The sequence below is a fragment of the Armigeres subalbatus genome, chromosome 2 (assembly GCF_024139115.2).
Source record: "Armigeres subalbatus isolate Guangzhou_Male chromosome 2, GZ_Asu_2, whole genome shotgun sequence".
NCBI lineage: Eukaryota > Metazoa > Arthropoda > Insecta > Diptera > Culicidae > Armigeres > Armigeres subalbatus.
In genome coordinates, this window is record NC_085140.1 from 289,010,953 (window position 1) to 289,030,199 (window position 19,247).

At 42.0% G+C, this 19,247-nt stretch overlaps 2 protein-coding genes and 1 long non-coding RNA gene across 3 annotated transcripts; 2 read left to right on the top strand and 1 right to left on the bottom strand.

The window, feature by feature from the left end:
* The first annotated feature begins 6,218 nt into the window (after positions 1-6,218).
* Positions 6,219-8,301, top strand: LOC134212378 (oocyte zinc finger protein XlCOF6-like). The gene is made up of 3 exons (XM_062690161.1): positions 6,219-6,443; positions 6,502-6,641; positions 6,697-8,301. Exons 1-3 carry the CDS (start codon positions 6,330-6,332, stop codon positions 8,234-8,236), a joined length of 1,794 nt encoding a protein of 597 aa, XP_062546145.1. The 5' UTR covers positions 6,219-6,329; the 3' UTR covers positions 8,237-8,301.
* Positions 8,302-8,409: 108 nt separating this feature from the next.
* On the bottom strand, positions 8,410-19,029 carry LOC134212379 (zinc finger protein 665-like). Its single transcript, XM_062690162.1, has 3 exons — positions 18,756-19,029; positions 17,095-18,649; positions 8,410-8,550 (listed from the first exon to the last, which is right to left on the bottom strand). The coding sequence occupies exons 1-2, from the start codon at positions 18,885-18,887 to the stop codon at positions 17,102-17,104; spliced, it is 1,680 nt and encodes a 559-aa protein (XP_062546146.1). The 5' UTR covers positions 18,888-19,029; the 3' UTR covers positions 8,410-8,550; positions 17,095-17,101.
* Positions 8,668-10,045, top strand: LOC134216510 (uncharacterized). Its single transcript, XR_009980703.1, has 4 exons — positions 8,668-9,026; positions 9,091-9,237; positions 9,299-9,376; positions 9,434-10,045. It is a non-coding gene; the product is annotated as an uncharacterized LOC134216510 (long non-coding RNA).
* Positions 19,030-19,247: the final 218 nt, after the last annotated feature.

The following is a 19,247-nucleotide window of genomic DNA, read 5'->3' on the forward strand; positions in this document are numbered from 1 at the left end:
TTCAATTTTCTTTAAAATTCTTCATATAGATCGTTAAAGGTTTTCATATCAACCGTCGATAGCGATCGATGCCATTTCATGAAGAATTTTAAATTAATCAAAAGTTAAAACACGGAAAATTGTTATCGATCTTTTCCAAAATATCGATATCAATTGATACCAACAAAAAGTTATTTATTTTTACAGTTCTACTTTACCGACCTGCCAAAATTTCCAACAAAAACAAAAATAGATTCTTCAGAGGTTTGCTTCTACATTTTTTGTTTATTTATTTGCTTAATCGGGAATCGAACCTGAAGAAGTGATGATGTTATAAATTTGCCCAGAGAACTTAACCACTAGCCCACAATGAAGTGATGATTGTAAGCAGCTAAGTTGCATCAACATGCTAAGACTTGAAATTTTCATTTGCATATTACTTGCATATAGGGGGATTATTCCATTCTCACATTCATCTTACTCCAATGCGTACATGACAGCTGCTGTTAATTGGTTTGTAAATTGGAACTATATTACGGATTTTAGAGTTGAAATCCGAGTGTCGTTTCATTCAACATCCGTTCATTTTTACAAAATTTCTAAATCATAATTTTTTAGATGTAAACAAACCGCAAAATATCCATCGGTGTTTTGGTATCCAACGATATGAATCGATGGACTAAAACGTAATGAAGGTGCAGCGATGTTCGACAGTAAAATTCGTTGTCAAAATATATCATAAAGTTGAGATCGTACTTTATCAGAAATCTGATAACGTTTCATGAATATTCATATCGTTATTGTGATTAATTTGATGGTAAAGATGTAGCGATGTTCATCTTTCAAATACTTTGTCAAAGTATATCATTGCGTTGATATCATACTTTATATGAACTATGATAACGATTCATTAAGATTTGTATCATTTTTGTGAACAATGTAGTGTAAAGAAATACCAGCAAAATTATTTAATTTTAGATAAATAACTTCGAAGAAGTTTGACGAATGGTTGGCCGGGGACTAATTTGTGATGATGCACGGAAATGAAAAGAAAGGGAAAATACAAAAATAATTTCCCAAAGAGTTTGCATTAAGAATATTATTTTTTATTTGAGGTCCAATATTGAGGCTACATGAAATGATGGTAATTTAAATAAGTGTTCTTTCACAAATTACGTAACGCTGAAGGGAGAGGGAGGGGGTCAAGCCGAGCGTTACGATCCATACAAAAAAATTAAACCTTCCATACAAAAAGTGTTACGTGGGAGAGGGAGGGGGTCCAAAATCACCAAATTTGACGTTACGTAATTTTAGAAAGAACCCTAAGATAATTTATACGTCGATGCAACCAGATTCTTATTTCCCGGTGTTTGAAGGGAAATAAAAACTTTGGGAAAGGAAATAAAAAAGTAAATAAAACATTGTATTATTTAGGTATATCAGAATGTTGTTCATTAAATTGATCTTCTTCTTCTTCATTGACATTACATCCCCCACTGGGACATAGCCGCCTAGCAGCTTAGAGTGAAATCAGTAGTGATTCAGTTTGGTTGCAAATTTTCGAATACTATTCTAGTTTAAATATGAGCCAAAATAGAACAAACTCACAGGCTTCCCCAGCAGTGTTCTATTCATGTTTGATTGTTTTTCCATTAAATGAAATGATTATGTTGCTGTTGAGGAAGGCGCGGTAAATGCAAAGTGGATTGATCTGTACATAAAATTATGAATGTATGCACCAAAACAATTGAAAAATATTTGAATCTCGTGATTCAGTCGTGGATCAAATCTGCAGAAAATAAAACTGAGCGGTATAACAGTTTTAAGCTTTTGAATCTCGACTGTTATAAAAAATGAATCTTGAGCCACTACACGAAAAAAAAAGTTCATAATGAATGTATTTGGCAAAACACATACATTTTTGCCATTGTTGTTTCTTAATACGATATATATCTAATTGGAATGAAAGCTATGCGGTACTCCATAAGATAATCATAACATGAAACTTATATATCTCATGTCAAATGCTAATATGCATTAATAGATACGTCAAATAATCTGTATTTCGATCATGAATGATTTTATTGGAGAAATAATAATGAAAATCATTAGGTTGATACATATAGTTCATTACTGTTACGGATGGTGTTTTTCATTGTTTTTAAATAAATTAAAATTCGAAATATGTTCTATTTTGATTATCAATTTTGGTATTTATTTGAAACGAAATTTCTTACACATTTCGATGGTAATTCCTTTGCAAGACAAGCACATGCAGCGCCATGCCTTCAAGAGGTCGGTAAGATCCGTGCGGTGACCCTGTACTCTGGTTGCAATTTCTCCTGGTTGAAATCCTACTGGCGTACCCTCCAGTGAATCGGTCACCAGCTAATGTTTCGTCACGCAAAGCGAGGACATACATTTCAACGCTACTCGTATAATCTGAGTTGCGTTTAACTTGTGTTTGCTCAAATCCCAACTCATGACGTTCGACCGAGCCGGCGTATCCGGTTTATCAAGGTTGGTCAGCCAACTGAAATGATATGAATATTGAAGCCGTTCTTATAGTTTTTCTTATTGTGACAAATTATTTTTCCTTACCTTTCCTGGTTTGCGTTTCAGACTGTTTTTATTGAGGGGTTTCGACCGGATAACTAGAAATTTCGCTGCAGGCGGCGTGTTTTTTTTTCAAAGCCACACTGCATCGAAAGTATAAGTTTAACTGAATACATTTTTGCCATACGGCAAAACTTATACTTTTCATTGTGGCATGACATATAATATATGTACACGCTAAATAGTTCATATTAAAAAATGACATGATGATTATTAAACGAGTTATGGTGTTCATGTTTGCATACGTAATAGTTTATATGAATCAAATTCAATAAATAAAACAAATAAGTTTTTTTACGTGTACTGGGAAAGTGCATGATTCAGATTCATATTCAAACTGACAGCCCCGAACGATTTGAATCACTGCTGATTTTACTCTTAGTGTTCATGGAAGTGCTTCCACATTTATTAACTGCGAAGTTTCTAAGCTAAGTTACCATTTCTGCATTCGCATATCATGAGGCCAGCACGATGATACTTTTATGCCCAGGGAAGTCGAGACAATTTCCAATTCGAAAATTGTCTCAGACCGGCACCGGGAATCGAACCCTCAGCATGGTCTTGAGCCGCTTGGTGTGGGTTGGCTGAACTCCGAACAAATATGCGTCAAATTAGCATACTTCAATCGGAAGATATTTTAACATACCAATTACAATTTTAAACTTTTCCTTTTGGATCAAAAATATTTCAATTTTTCATTATTTTCTTTCATTGATCAGTGTATGCTTTGTTCCGTGTATCAAAAGGGCTTATTTTTTCAAGTATGAAAATATGAACTTTTACTTTTTTTCGTGTACGTTACTTGTCAGTTTGATTCCATCAGTCTTTGCTTCAATCCAATAAGACATCAAATTACTGATCAATATTTCAACATTGATGATATTCTCGTGGGATTGATCTGGTCTTGGCTTTGGAGGGGAAATACTGATGAAAATATTTCTTCAATATTGGAAAGGGGAAAGTATGGATATATTGATGTCAGTAATATTGCAGTCGACATCACACGATCAGGAATACTGTCAATATTTCCATGGATTGACAATAATATCGCATGTGTAACTGGGCCTTTAAGCTCCAAACGCAATATAACGGAACGGCGACGGAAACGGAAAATTTGACAGTTAGCCCATATATTTTCTGTCAAATTTGCCGTTTCCGTCGCCGTTCCGTTATATTGCGTTTGGGGCTTTAAGGTACAGTGATCGTTCGCTAATTGGGGCACGACCTCACCCCAACTAGCGAATGCCGTTCGCTAATTGGGGCGTTTTGACAAGCGTCAATGTTGTTTACTTTTTGCCTTTAACAATGGAAAATTTTACGCGCCACAAAATATCGATCCCGCCAAACACGGAAACAAAACGTCAACTTGTTTTTGACATCACATTCTGACGTTTAGCTGCTTTTTAATTGGGTTTCGCCCCAATTAGCGAACCCCCAACTAAAAAGCGCCCCAACTAGAAAAACCCCAATTAGCGAACGTTCACTGTAGCCTCACACCTCGGGAATTTTGTCCACGGATTTTTTCCCGTGCATATGCGATGTTTTTGGAATTCGGACACGGAAAATCAAAATCCCGCCCCCATTTAAAATGCACGGGGTTCAAAATCCGGCCGAAAATTTTCCCGAGGTGTAAGGTAGCCTTTAGGGATTTGGGCACGGAAAATCAAAATCCCGGCCCCATTTAAGGTGAAGGTGGATTGAGTACCAAAACAAAGCTTTGATAGTATTGGTACAATCAAAACTTTCATATACTGTAGTAGTATTGGTGTCGTATTTATAACAAACAAAGAATATTAGTAGGGTGGTTCAAAAAACGACCCAGCTCCACCACGCTCACTTGATTCCTTCTAATGTCCCGAGTGTCATCAAAAAACCGATTTGAAAAAAAAAACTGGTTTAGCACAAGTCGGTTCAAGTTTGTATGGAAACTAGTATGGGAAAATAAACCTTTTGCATTACTCTGGCTACGGCGCCTCCCCTCCAAACGCTGGCGAAAAGAGAACTCACCTAGCTGAAAGCAACATTCCAGAGACTTCAGTGAACGAAAACCGCACCGCTGAAAAGATCCATTGATTACGTAACGCAAATATAGCATTTTATTGTCGGCGTAGCACCAACTTAGAATTCGGAAGTCGGGACTTCCGAACCGAACTTTCTTCCGAAGTTTTATTTGTCAAACTAATTGATGCGTTGTTTAGCGCATCTTTAGGCGAATCCATCGCACTACTTCCGAAGTTGGGAAAGTTGCCTGTATCTGGAGAAAAATCCAACTTCGGTATAAAAAGCGGTATAAATTTATTCCGGATAGACAATATACCCCACTCACCCTTATGTCACACTTTTTGTATGAAGCATCTGCCCCTGGTGCGATAGTGTAGACTAGACTAGACTAGAAGTATCTGCCCCTGGTGCGGTAGATATCACAGACAAATTTTGGGTATTTTGTTGAATTGCACGTTTCACTGATGCCTTCTGAGAAGCCTAATTATCATGCGAAAGAATCGCAACCTCGATTAAAATCGACTCCCAACTATTGGAACGACCATTCAATATGGATTGTCCATGAAGTTGAAGCTCTTAAATATTTCATCCAGTCATATGGTCTCCCCCCTCGCCAACGCCCAATGACGGAGTGCCAGAATCAGAATAATGTTAAATTAAACCTCGCCATATCAACTGTCATACAAACCTGAAACGACCTGCGCACGGTAAGCCTCTATTCAAACCAGCCCAAACCATTGGATGACACCCAAATTATAAATCATAATCAACTGAGCGTGGCGAAGCAATTTTTTTTTGAACCACCCTACTTATTAGTTTGCTGCTGCCGGTGCCGGTGCACCGCGGTGTTTACATTCGTTCCGCGATCAGTTTTTAGTCGTTTTTTTCGGGCAAAACTAACAGTTTATACTAGGTTTTCGGTTCAAATAAGTGACTGATTTCAAAAAGTGGTGTTTAATTTGCATTCTATCAACATTTCGGGCTGCTCATGTGCGGAGCAGTGAGTAAAAACTTGATTTTTCCAATGCCCTTTGAGAAGAAGTGAAGTGCAGTGATGAACCCACCAAATCGCGAAAGGCTATTAAATTGGCACGAAACTGCTGATTTATGCTACAATTCGAGCCGGAATACATAGGATTCATTGAAGAAACATGTTCATTATCACGGGAAGTAAGGAAATATGCTGTGAACAGGTTAGTAATTTGGATATTAAACTTTTGTTCGATGCTGTTCGATGCATTCGAATGTTGGTGGGAGAGGAGTGCAGGAGGTGTGGGGTTGGCCTGTGGAAGGTTTGGTGCCATATTGGCTGCCATCGTGGTACTCTTCCAACTATGTCCTTAAAATGCGGAAACCTTCACCTACCTATTGGTGGTGTTGGTTTGCGTGGGAGAGCTATCAGATTCGTCAAATCGTCGTTTGAATCTTTGTTTACAAAAGCAGATAAGTCGTTTTGAAAATTTTGTCTTGAAATGTAATGTATATACAAAACCCAAATATAGGTATAATGAAAGTACCCATAAATAGGTAAATTGATCTAAGCGTGTAAGCTCTGATCACCCCTTGCTTTGCTGTCAGTCATTCGGACTTTATGTCAAATTTCGTGTTAAATAGTAAACAAATCTTTCAGACTCATATTATATTTACGTCGTTTTGTGCAATTTGGGTAGCTTCTTTTATCTCAACCCAGTTAGTGTTTCTTGGACAACTTTGCAAATCTGTTGTTTCCAATAATGTCCAAAGAATGTCGACTTTGTTTACGGCATGAGCAGAATTGTGTCTCGCTATTCGCTAAACGAAGGGGTACCACATTGGCTGAAATTGTACGATTTTGCGCCCGTGTCGAGGTCAGTATTAGGGCAAAGATTTGAACCGTTATTTATATTCCTTTCTACAATACTCAAGATATCAAAGGATGACGGACTGCCAGTCGATGCATGTGGGAGATGCGTGGATGAAGCATTGAATGCATATCTATTCGTCAACAAATGCCGGAGATCCGATGCAGAATTGCGTACAGCGCAGGCCAACTTCAGGGATGATGAGTGAGGATTTCTAAAGTTTCCGTCAGTAATTCAATGTATTAAAAAGTTTTTTTAGTTTCCTACATTTTAGTCAGGATGAAGGAGAGTCTGAGAGCAATGATAAACTTACATTCAGTGCTGTGTTGGATTCTGACCCAGAAGCGCAACCAATTGAATCGGTGATGGGAGATTCGACGCCTATAGCAGAGGATAGCACACCGATTGATGAAATATTGGCTGATGTTCATCAAGTTGTTCCGTACTCAGATGTTGCAGAAAAGGAAACATTCAGTTCAACTAACGAAGATTCGTCGTCATATAATGCAACGGATATTGAGAAACATGTGGAAATCAATGATCAACAAGACGAGAAGGTTTGTGAGGAAGATGCACATACTATCGAGAAAAATGATCCTTTGTGTCAGGTGAAGCAGGAAACAGTAAATTTAGAATCAATAGAACTAGAGGATGAGAACACCGACCAGCCATTCATGGTAGAGTATTTGGATGATAATTACAAAGACGATTTTACAGAAGCGATAGAAGCTGAATGTATGCAGTACGAAGTAGAAGCATTAGAAGAATCAGAAACGGGAGAAGAGGTACAGCTTCTAATATGCTGTGGAGTGCGATGCAAGATTGTTTTCAACAGTATAGAGGACATGAAGAAACACTCAGAAACAGTTCATTTGCCTCATAGAGAATTAGAAAACAAAGAAAAATTGTACGAATGCAAATGCTGCTATACACGATTCAACTCGGAGAAGAGCCTAACAATGCACTCAAGAAAATCACAGCATTGCACTATCTGTTCACAATATTTCTCATCTCTTAAGGAGAGACGATTGCACATGCACAAAGTTCATGGACATTCTAGTCCAGTTACAGAGAAGCAATCATCTCAAAGGATCTGTTGCGGGTGCTATGAGGAGTTTTCTAGTGATGAAAATCTAAAGCTTCATGGCGAAGCCGTTCATTCGATACGAAAAAGTGCCGTCGACGAAACCAAACCTTATCAGTGCAACATTTGTTATAAGTTGTTCCGGACGTTCGAAAGTCTACGAATCCATCAACGATTTGTGTATAGGCCGAAGAACTTTGTTTGTAGTCTATGCGGTCGAGCCTTCGATACCCGATCCAAGTTGCAAACGCATGAGTTGGTGCACTCGGACAAGCGCAACTTCCAGTGCGAAAAATGTTCAAAATCGTTCAAAAAGGAAATTGACCTCAAAAGCCATTCACTGCTGCACGAGGAGAAGCGGGAAGAATGTAGCTTCTGTGGGTTAAAATTCCATCGGAAATCAAATCTGAAAATGCACATGCGGAAGCATCAGGACACCTTCTTCTACGCTTGTTCCGAGTGCCCGAGAAAGTTCAAAAACAATTCACATCTAAAGGAACACTTCAAGGTGCACTCGAAGCAGAAGCCTTATCCGTGTAGTTTCTGCGATAGGTCGTTTGCCTATAGCAGCGATCGGAAACGGCACGAGATGACCCATACGGGCAATTATCCGTTTGAATGTGGCTCGTGTTTGAAGAAGTTCTCCCGTAAAACGACCTACGAGAAGCATATGTCCCATTGTCAGGAGGGCGCAGAAGAGGATTATCGGGATTGAATTTATTTTTTAATGGACAAATATATCTATAAGGATAGAGCAAAAAAAAATAGTTTCATTTGAAAAAAATATAATTTTATAGTTTTTGCTTTCCTGGAACACTAAGTGTACGCGTATAGACAATATGCTCTTAAACTAAACTTTCGTTAGAAGGTCTTGTCCTGAGACCCATTTTATTATATATCAATCAACTTAACTTGATGAATTGAGGTGATGTCTGCATTGTGTGTGAAGACACACTTTTAGGCACTCGCCCTCATGCGATTTGCTCGGAACAAATAACATTCGACTGGTAATGCGCTTCATCGTCTAATCTATGAACAGATTGGTTGCGTTCTGCAGTTTATTACCAACATAGCTTATTTTCAAGGAAAAAACTCAAAGGTGCAGCCCAATCGGGTTGTACGCAAAGGTGATGTAGCGTTCATTCAGCAAACTTCACATACATCTTGAGGATCATATTGATGCTCTGTAATTAGTGTGCAAACGAAACATATAAACTCACATAAGTTAAGCGTGTACTAGCGGGCGAGTTGCTGCAAGGGCTACGCTGTCATAAAATGGAAAAAAACAAACGTTGGCAAAACTGTCCGCCGAAAGAGAAGGTGAAACCGCTTCCGCAAACGACGCACAACAGTAGAGAAAGCTGAGCCGGGGAGTAAGGTGCAAAACTTGCTCGGGAGAGTAGGAATTCGTGATTCGTGTCAGCCGTAAGGGGCACAGTTGCGAGGCTGGAAGAAGCATCTATTCACTCCCAGTTCATCGCAACTAAAGGAAATCGCAAAATATCGTAAGTCCCAAAAAAAAACCAGCAGGAAGAAATTACAGTGAACTAACCGGAAGATTAACTGCAGGTAAAATATCGTACTCGAACAGCACGTGTGTCGGCAGTTCTTATCACCCGGACCACTCAGTTCTCTCGTATTAAGTGTCGCTTTCCCGGCGGGCACCCGGATTGCATGCCATATAAACACAGCTCTTGGGCGTAGAGGACATCCACGGTAAGTTCCACCTGGCACAGCAATGACGTCGCACACTGACAAACATTCATTCTCCCGATAGCAAGAACCGGATCGCGAGTCGATTGAATAGCCAGAGTAAAGCAAAAGTAACTGAGTAACGGAAAAGCCTGCGGAAGCAGTAAGTTACCTTCTGCTGAAGAAGTTCGATCGGAAGTCTAACGTTTTGTCCCATTAGGGCTTTTCTTTTCTGCTTTACGCTGCAGCAGATTCGGCGATACGCGGTGTGCAATCGGCCAGAAAGACAGAGCTGCTCGGACGTGAATCGTTGTAGTGACGAGTTGCCATCAGACAAACCTGACGTGCGAGTGAAGGAAGCGTACCGAGAACACGGTGCTCGATCGGTCAGAAAGGCACCGGAAGTGCAACAGCGGCATTGGCCATCGCAGCTGCCGGAGGAGGAACGTGTGGTGCGAGAGGACAGTGCGGGAGCATCGGGGAGATTCCCCAATCAAACACAACGGTGAGCGTCGAACAGACTCTTTGGTACGGCGGCATGTTCGGCAAATGGACTACGCTGTCTGGCGACGAGAGCGACGTTTAAGGTGAATGTTCGTCGTGCCAACACGGTTCGTATCAAGAAATGAAAGGGTGCACCCTCGGCGATGAAGCGTGAGTAAAGAAAACATTGTAATAGAAGCTGAAAAGACAGGGCTAGATAGAGTAGGTAGAGCTTAGGCTAAGAAGAGGAATGTTGGGCGAATAAAGTTTGCACACTATGTCAGTTAATTTGTCATGTAGTCAATGTTAACTAGCCGGTCCGATTTGTGGCGCTAATATACGCAGAAAGAAGACCTAACATTGGCGCCCAACCAAAACGAACTCGTAGCATTGATTAGTTCGTAAGATTTGTGGGGATTCAGTTCTTTTGTCCATTTTGGCTAAATTTTCGTGTTGAAGACACTTAAGGCAGTATGGATCCATTATACCTCAGTGACGAGGAACTCAATTATGAGTTGGCGCTGCGAAGAAGCGACCAACCAACATCTGCGACACGCAGAATCAAAGCAACGAAGCTGAGAGAACTCATGCAGCAAGAGTTTGCTAACAACATAAAACACACATCGTCTGAGCATGCTTTAGCGCCAGACTTGAACATTAAACGTTGTGAACAGCAAGTTAAACTGCTGATTCCAATGATTGAGACAGCACTTAAGAAACGCAACACAGATTTTCTCATTCAATCAAGATCTCGAATGATTCACTATCGAGATCGTTTGTCAATCGTAAAATCTCCGGAGAACATGATCGATATTCACGCGTCGGTGTCAATGCAAGTGAAGTTCGTGATAGAAGACATCAGTGAAAGACTTGGTAATCCAGTAGCAGATTGCAACAGTGAGCGACAGTTTCAACGTGTAGATGGCGCTGGATCACTAGAGTATCAACAACATCAAAACACTCTTCTTTCCCCGGAGTCGGAACAGAACCAACAAAAAGCAGCTCGGCAGACAACTACAAACACGGGCGCAAGGAACAAACACAACAACGACGAACTTATGAACATCAACTTCATACCGGTAACAAGCTCGCCAATTCGACCTGGAAGAGGAAGAGGAAGAGCAGTAGCAGTTAATCTTTCAAACCTAGGAAGGCATACGCTGCCTTCAATGGGAACACCTCCACCAGCATACCACCCCGGTCGTGCTATGACTAGTAGTAATCAGACTACAGACCAATTGAGGGACGAGCTGTTGATTCAGCTATTGCAGCGAGAACGGAACACTTTTGGCCACGAGCGACACGAAGCAGGAAGGAGTCTCAAGGCAGTGCATAATTGGCCATTTAAATTCAAGGGCGAAAAAGACACCACATCGTTGAATACATTCCTCGACAGAGTAGAAACCTTTGCACGATCGGAAGGGCTCTCGGATGACACGTTGCTAAAATCAATAAAACATCTTTTACTCGACGATGCCTTGGACTGGTATGGTCGCGCAGTCTCGCAGAATGTGCTGATTACTTGGGAGGCATTCAAATGCGAAATACGGAAGGAATATCTGCCCACCAGCTATGAGCAGATCCTAAAATTGGAAGCAATTTTCCGATTCCAAGCACCGGAGGAATCATTCGCCAAATACTATCGGGACATATCCGCGCTGTTTCGATTCGTGCAACCCCCGATGAGTGAGGAAGAAAAGTTCTTCATTGTTAAAAGAAACATGAATGCCGATTATGCAACCATTGTCACCGCAGCAAGACCACACTCTTTGCAGGACATGGTACAAGTATGTAGCAGCTATGATGAGACACGGGCTCTTCTAAGCCGACAAAGACGAGTGCCCTTTCCGCAAAGCAGCTTGCTAGAACCAAATCTGGCAACACCAATCGTTCATCGATCAACGCAACTAAATCGAGGAAATCCACGTTTCGGGAGAGTGAACGCACTGAGCTCGGAGGATGACTTCAATCTACTGGAAGGCGGCTGCAACTGTCAGCATCCATCCGCGTCTAGCAAGCATACGACTCCCATCGACAATCAACGGAAACCATCCGAAGAACAGTCCGTGGTGGACAGGGAAAACTGGCATCAACGCATACTCGAGTTAACAGAAGAAGTAAACGCGTTGAAACTGCAGCAGGACAGCAGAGAAGAAAGGCCGCAGCGGATGCATCAGCAGCAACGGCGAGAAGGTTCAGATTCAGCATTAGTCAGTCAGCATCAAACTAGTGATCAAAGAAGAGCAGGACTAGTCTGCTGGAACTGTGATGAGGACGGACACCGGTTTATGGACTGTCCTAAACCGCAAGCAGTGATGTTCTGCTATCGCTGCGGGCACAAAGGGTATTCACTGCGTAATTGCCCCACCTGTCGCTCGGGTTTGGGAAACGCAGTCGCGAGGAACCACTAACTGAGGGAAGGACATCCTCGCAAAGCTTTTACGACCCCTCGGAAATCCCAAATCCTGCAATGATCAACACAATCATCATCAACCCTGAAGACGACGAACGCCCACATGCAGAAATATCTGTGCTGGGTAAAACATTAAGAGGACTACTAGACAGTGGTGCTAGCTGCTCTTTGCTTGGCGGAAACGCGGTGAAAATCATAGAAGATCTCCACTTGCGAAAAGGAGAAGCAAAGGGTCAAATCAAAACCGTCGATGGTACAGCGCATAACATTCGAAACTTTGTGCATCTTCCCATTTCCTTCAATAATCGGATTCAGACAATCGCAGTGTTGTTGGTTCCGTCACTTCCGGAATGCGTAGTGCTTGGCATGAATTTCTGGAACACCTTTGGAGTCAAACCTGTATGCTACGCGCTGGAAGAAGTTAGCATTGAAATCCTCGCCGACCCCGAACCAAAAGAAACCGTGGCAGAAGAACCAATGAAAGAATTAACACCGGAGCAGAAGAAACAATTGGATCAAGTCGTTTCCATGTTCCCAACAGCAGTAGATGGCAAGTTAGGACGTACTAGTCTATATGAACACCGAATAGAGGTGGGAGAGGCGAAACCGAAAAAACAACGGCATTATCCAATGTCCAAATACGTTTTGGATGAAGTTAACAAAGAAATCGACCGCATGTTAGCTCTAGACGTGATTGAGGAGGCGATGTTTTCACCATGGAACAACCCTCTCGTTGCGGTGAAGAAGAAAACCGGAAAATATAGGGTATGCCTGGACGCAAGACATCTGAATTCTATTATGACAAATGAAGGATATCCAATTCCACAAATTAGTGCAATCATCAACAACTTGGGAAGTTGCGCCTACATTTCGTCAATCGATTTGAAGGATGCCTTCTGGCAACTGCCATTGGAGAAGACATCAAGACCCTTGACAGCATTTACCATACCTTCAAGAGGCCACTTTCAATTTAAGGTAGTTCCGTTTGGGCTGTGCACGGCCAGTCAGGCACTTTCCCGATTGATGACGCACCTGTTTGCTGATCTAGAGCCTCGAGTCTTCCATTATCTGGACGACATAATCATCTGTTCACGGACCTTTGAAGAACATCTGGAAATGCTAGCAGAGGTGGCCGCCCGTCTGCGACGTGCGAATCTAACGATATCACCAGAAAAATCCAAATTTTGCAGAGCGGAAATAAGATACCTGGGCTACGTACTAAACCAAGACGGCTGGAAAGTGGACGATGAAAAGATAGCTTGCATAGTGAAGTTTCCGACACCCACAAGCAGGAGAGAAGTGCAAAGATTCCTCGGCTTAAGCAACTGGTATAGGAGATTCATCGATGGGTTTTCAAAGATCGCGACGCCGCTTACGGAGCTCACAAAAACTAAAACAAAGTTTCGCTGGTCAGCGAAAGCAGAAGAAGCGTTTGTGTACCTGAAAGCAGCACTCGTTTCGGCTCCAGTGCTGATCATGCCGGACTATAATAAACCTTTCTCGGTTGCATGCGATGCCAGCGATGTCGCCATTGGTGCGGTTCTTACCCAGGACGTGAATGGAGAAGAACACCCAGTAAGCTTCTTTTCACAGAAGTTGTCATCGTCAGAACGAAAATACTCCGTAACCGAGCGGGAATGTCTAGCAGTGATCCGTGCAGTGGAGAAGTTCAGGGGATATATAGAAGGAGTTAAATTCACCGTTTTCTGCGACCATGCAGCGCTTTCATACCTGTTATCTATGAAAAATCCGACAGCACTGATGAGTAGGTGGATTCTAAGGCTGAATGCGTTTGATTTCAACATCAAATACCGCAAGGGAAGCATCAATGTAGTCCCTGATGCGCTTTCGCGGATAGTTGCGACCGCCACATTCGTTGGGGACACAGGAACAACGGAGGATTCTTGGTATGAAGGGCTAGCGCACAAAATAAGAACTCAGGGTGAGGATTTTCCGGATTTCAGACTGATTGCCGACGAAATTTACAAAAATTGTCAGTACAGAGAGGGAGGATCCATAGCACACAAATGGAAACGGGTTGTTCCGATAAAAAATCGATTGGAAATCATTAAACGTTGCCATGACACACCCACAGCGGGTCACTTAGGCTTCCATAAAACACTGGACAAAGTTCAGTCTCACTTCTACTGGCCTAAAATGAGAGAGAATATAGGGCAATACGTCAGGAGTTGTGCCGTATGCAAAGCGAGCAAAGCGCCGAACACTACTATGATGCCAGACATGGGAGGCCTGAAGCCTGCCAGGATTCCGTGGGAACTTGTGTCGGTGGACTTTGTGGGTCCGTTAACTCGATCGAAACGTGGCAACACCGTACTGTTCGTGGTAGTGGATTGGATAACCAAGTACATCATCGTTCATCCGATGCGCAGCGCAGATTCAGCAAAGATGGTGGAGTTTTTAGAGCAGCAAGTATTCTTGAAGTTTTCGCGTCCTAGGATCATCCTATCGGACAACGGGAGACAGTTCGAATCTATCGCCTTCAAATCGCTGATATCCCGTCACAGAATAACACATATGAAAACAGCTTTCTATTCACCGATGGTGAACAACGCCGAACGCGTAAACCGTGTGCTGATTACCTGCGTTCGAGCACTTCTGGACGAAAACCACGCCGAATGGGATGAAAACCTGGCAGCAATAACGGCGGCGATCAACAGCGCCAAGCATGCAGTGACGGGAGTAAGCCCGCATTTCGCCAATTTCGGGCGATTTTTTGCTTTTACGCTGCAGCAGATTCGGCGATACGCGGTGTGCAATCGGCCAGAAAGACAGAGCTGCTCGGACGTGAATCGTTGTAGTGACGAGTTGCCATCAGACAAACCTGACGTGCGAGTGAAGGAAGCGTACCGAGAACACGGTGCTCGATCGGTCAGAAAGGCACCGGGAAGTGCAACAGCGGCATTGGCCATCGCAGCTGCCGGAGGAGGAACGTGTGGTGCGAGAGGACAGTGCGGGAGCATCGGGGAGATTCCCCAATCAAACACAACGGTGAGCGTCGAACAGACTCTTTGGTACGGCGGCATGTTCGGCAAATGGACTACGCTGTCTGGCGACGAGAGCGACGTTTAAGGTGAATGTTCGTCGTGCCAACACGGTTCGTATCAAGAAATGAAAGGGTGCACCCTCGGCGATGAAGCGTGAGTAAAGAAAACGTTGTAATAGAAGCTGAAAAGACAGGGCTAGATAGAGTAGGTAGAGCTTAGGCTAAGAAGAGGAATGTTGGGCGAATAAAGTTTGCACACTATGTCAGTTAATTTGTCATGTAGTCAATGTTAACTAGCCGGTCCGATTTGTGGCGCTAATATACGCAGAAAGAAGACCTAACATTGGTACTACGTAGCTGTATGTAATGTACAGGTTTTCGACTATTCTGTGCGATTGGACTAAAGCAAGCGTTTATCCTATGCTCCTGAGATTGATTTGAAAAAGAAGATAAAAATAAAGTTTTCAAATAATCGAGGATGAACAACACTCTCAAGCGTTCACATATCCAAATTATCAATTGATAAAAACTCGCTAGAGAGTAAGAATCGTTCGATAATTGTATCTCGATTCGAAGCATTAGTAAATGCTACTTTTGAACTTATTTTCCTACATAACACCAAAACACAATGCCAAACATTCGATCGAACTTCATTATTGGTATTAGTTAGGTTTACATTTAAATGATAATCGATTTCAAAATTTGAAAAGCACAACCCTGGCTGATAGTGTACGACGCAAACTGGAACAGAGACTAAGCACCCGTCACTAAGTTAGTCTAAGCCCCTGGTGGCTCATTACAGAAAAAAAAAACCATTGCGAAAGCTGGGCTAACAACGGCGTTTGGTGGTCATCCTATGGAGGAATTCAGAGTAGACGCTACAAATAAGTTTGGCAGTTTATTAATAATAATTATTATTCCTTCACGTGAGTTGCGTCGGACTTAGCGTTTTCTTTGGCAGACACCTACGAATCAGCAAAAACGAGCCAAAGAAAGTTTACCAGAACGCAATAATTGCAGCAGCGAAGAAGATTTCGAGCCCCTCTACTGGTATCAATAGACATAAGCAAGAAGCTGCCGTCAAACACCCCCAAGCTTTTGAGAGAAAACGCACGTTTAAGTTAGCAGAAACGAACTGTACCAGACAAAAGCCCTACAATGGTGGACATAAAAAGCTTTTAATTAATAACTAAAGAAATGCCGATAGTTTACTTGTTGTTGAAAGTTGAAAGCAGGCAAAGTTCCAATTGGAATGTAGTGCTATGGAAGAAGAAGCTTGCGATGCACTTACGAGATTGACTGAATCACCGAAACCGAGTGCTAAGCTGTTAGCAAGTTTTTGATAGAAAATATTATCATACATTGATATTGTAACACACTAGAGTCGGTTTTTACGCAGGGGATATGGGCCGCGTAGATGAAAACAACGTAAAAAACCGCGTAAATTCCAAAATATGTCTGGATGAACCGCGGAAGTCCAGAAATTCGAGTGAAAAAAATCGCATAAAAAACAATTCCTGTAAAAATATCCGCGTAAAAAACGATTTTAGTGTACATTGGGTATGAAGCGTTGACTCTTCCTTGATCGAATGGTCCATGAAAATTGAAAATCCATCGAGAAACGACTAAGCTATTAACGATCAAAGTCTATCATATTTTCGTGACGTTTTTCAGTTTTTTGCAATCGCAAAGTGTACCCCAATATAGAAAAGACAGACGTAGTTCTACGTCAAAATGGGCCGCGATATGGAATTCCGCGAAATGGTCAGTTTCCGCGCAATGTACATTCCGCGAAATGATTTTCCAGGATATGTCGCATTCCGCGGAATGGGACTCCGCGAAACGGAATTTCGCAGTTTGTTTTACAACCGAATCAGCTATTTCACATGCAAGAACATTCATGGTTTTTGGTGTCCATGATCATTTCCAAGGAATTTCGAAGATAAATAATTCACAATAAAATATAAGAAAAAACACTTACCTCAAATCTATTTTCCCTCCTTATTTCCGCAAACAAGCATATGCGCCTGCAACAGATTACCGCGGGTGAATGCTTTCCCACAGTCAACGCAATGGTAAGGATAGTTCCCCGTGTGACTCATTTCATGTCGCTTCCTATCCGTTACGTATCGGAACGCCTTCGGGCAATATTCACATTTGTACGGCTTCTCTTGGGTGTGAACCTTCAGGTGGGTCTTCCAGTTGGACTTTTCCTTGAACTTTCTCGGACATAGGCTGCAGGCAAACTCATACGCGTTATCGTCGTGTGTTTTGCGGTGCGATGTCAGCTGCGACTTTTTGCGAAACTTAGCCCCACAAACGTTGCAAGCCAGATTTTTCTCCTGATGGATTCGTTGATGACCACGCAAGTCGGTGGCCGTTTTGAACGTACCCTCGCAAATCGAACATGCGAACTTTCGCTCAGTGGTGTGAGTCGTCTCGTGATTGGTCAATTTCGACAAGCACTCGAAAGCCTTTCCGCATGTGTGACAGGCGAAGTTTTTCGGTTTGTACACCATAATCTGATGGTTGCGAAGACTGGCTTTCGTTTTGAAAAACTTGTAACATATGCCACATTGGATTCCCTGCTCACTTCCAGGGTATGTGGGTTGCTTTGAATGATACTCCAATCCGTGCTGAATAAGGCCTGCAACATTATCGAACATTTCTTCACACCCACAGCATATTTTCACAGGCTGATCCTCAAGCCGATAGCTTGGTTTCGGTAGGATCGGATGATTCGATCTCATATGGGATGTCCTTTCTTGGGGAGCATTAAAATAAATGTTGCAGAAATTGCATCGATAGTCGCGTACCAATCGCCTCAAATGACAAAGAAGATTTCGACGGGATTCGAATCTTTGAAAACATATCACACATTCATATGAGTGTTTTGTGTTAGACAAAGAACGGTTATCGACATGAGCGGAAGAACCGTGCTCTAGAAGTTCATCGCGTGTTTTAAACACAAGTCTACAACCTCGTCTACAGCATCGAATCGACTGCTCCTCTCCCTTCAATCTAGGATTGTAATCAATATGCTTCGGTTCAAAATCAGAACTCTCCTCCTCCTCAGAACTACCAGCTTCATCGTGCAAACCAAGATCATTTCCCGGTAGATTCATATGTTCCTTGATAATATCTGCGTAATTGGTCATAATTTTGGACCACTTCTGAGATCCCGTATCATTAACCGATTCTATCAGCAGACTTATTAGCTTCTTGGATTCAACTTCAGGCTCATCTTCTAAGCAATCATCAACAATTTCTACCAACTCAAACTGATTTTGAGCATCTTCTTGAATATCAGTATCACATTCCTCACCAACTCTCTTATGGGCTATGTCGTGATCAGAACTGAGTAATTTTGAAACTGGCTTAGAACAGTCTGCGTCTCTACTCACATCCGGTTCCGAAAGAAATTGGCGCAGATGTTGGTCTACCTCACGAATACGTGTTACGAATTGGAATGCATCCAGTGTTAGCTCCACACAATCTGCACAAACCAGACTGGTAACAGGGTCCGTTCTGTTTATCTAAAATATAGTCATGATTATGAATGAAATTTGCATTTTATTTCAATAATTATAGAAACGGCTTCGCTACCAGCCCTGAAACAGTCTGTGCCTGAAATGTCTTTACCTTAACAGCCGAAACGAAGAATACCATTTCGGCAAGGATGCTTCCGTTCCGTTCAGAGAATATTGATGTGCTTTCTGTAACCGTTGCAGCACACAAACGGCAGATATCCATCGTTGTTGCATCTGTCGCCATTCAAGTAGGTGTTTTATGAAATATTTAAGGAAAAACAAAAACTTTTCACCGTTTTTGGAAACCTGCGAAGCCTCTGAACGGTGTGCTGCGGTAAACGGGGTAAACGTCAGTCAAGTTGTTTTGTTTAACGACAAACTGCCAATAGGTCATTGCGCGCGGCAAACCTAACCTCACTATTTTGACAGGTACTGGTCCTGTTGTTTACGTTTCGGACTTGGAATTTTTTTGATCCAAATTGAATCTGCATATTTCACGATGTTGAAGACATTCTGTACATTCCGCATTGAAATATTGGTAATTATCGATCAGAAAATCCAAAGAATGATAGAAGTATCTGAAAATTAAAATAAAGTCGTCTGT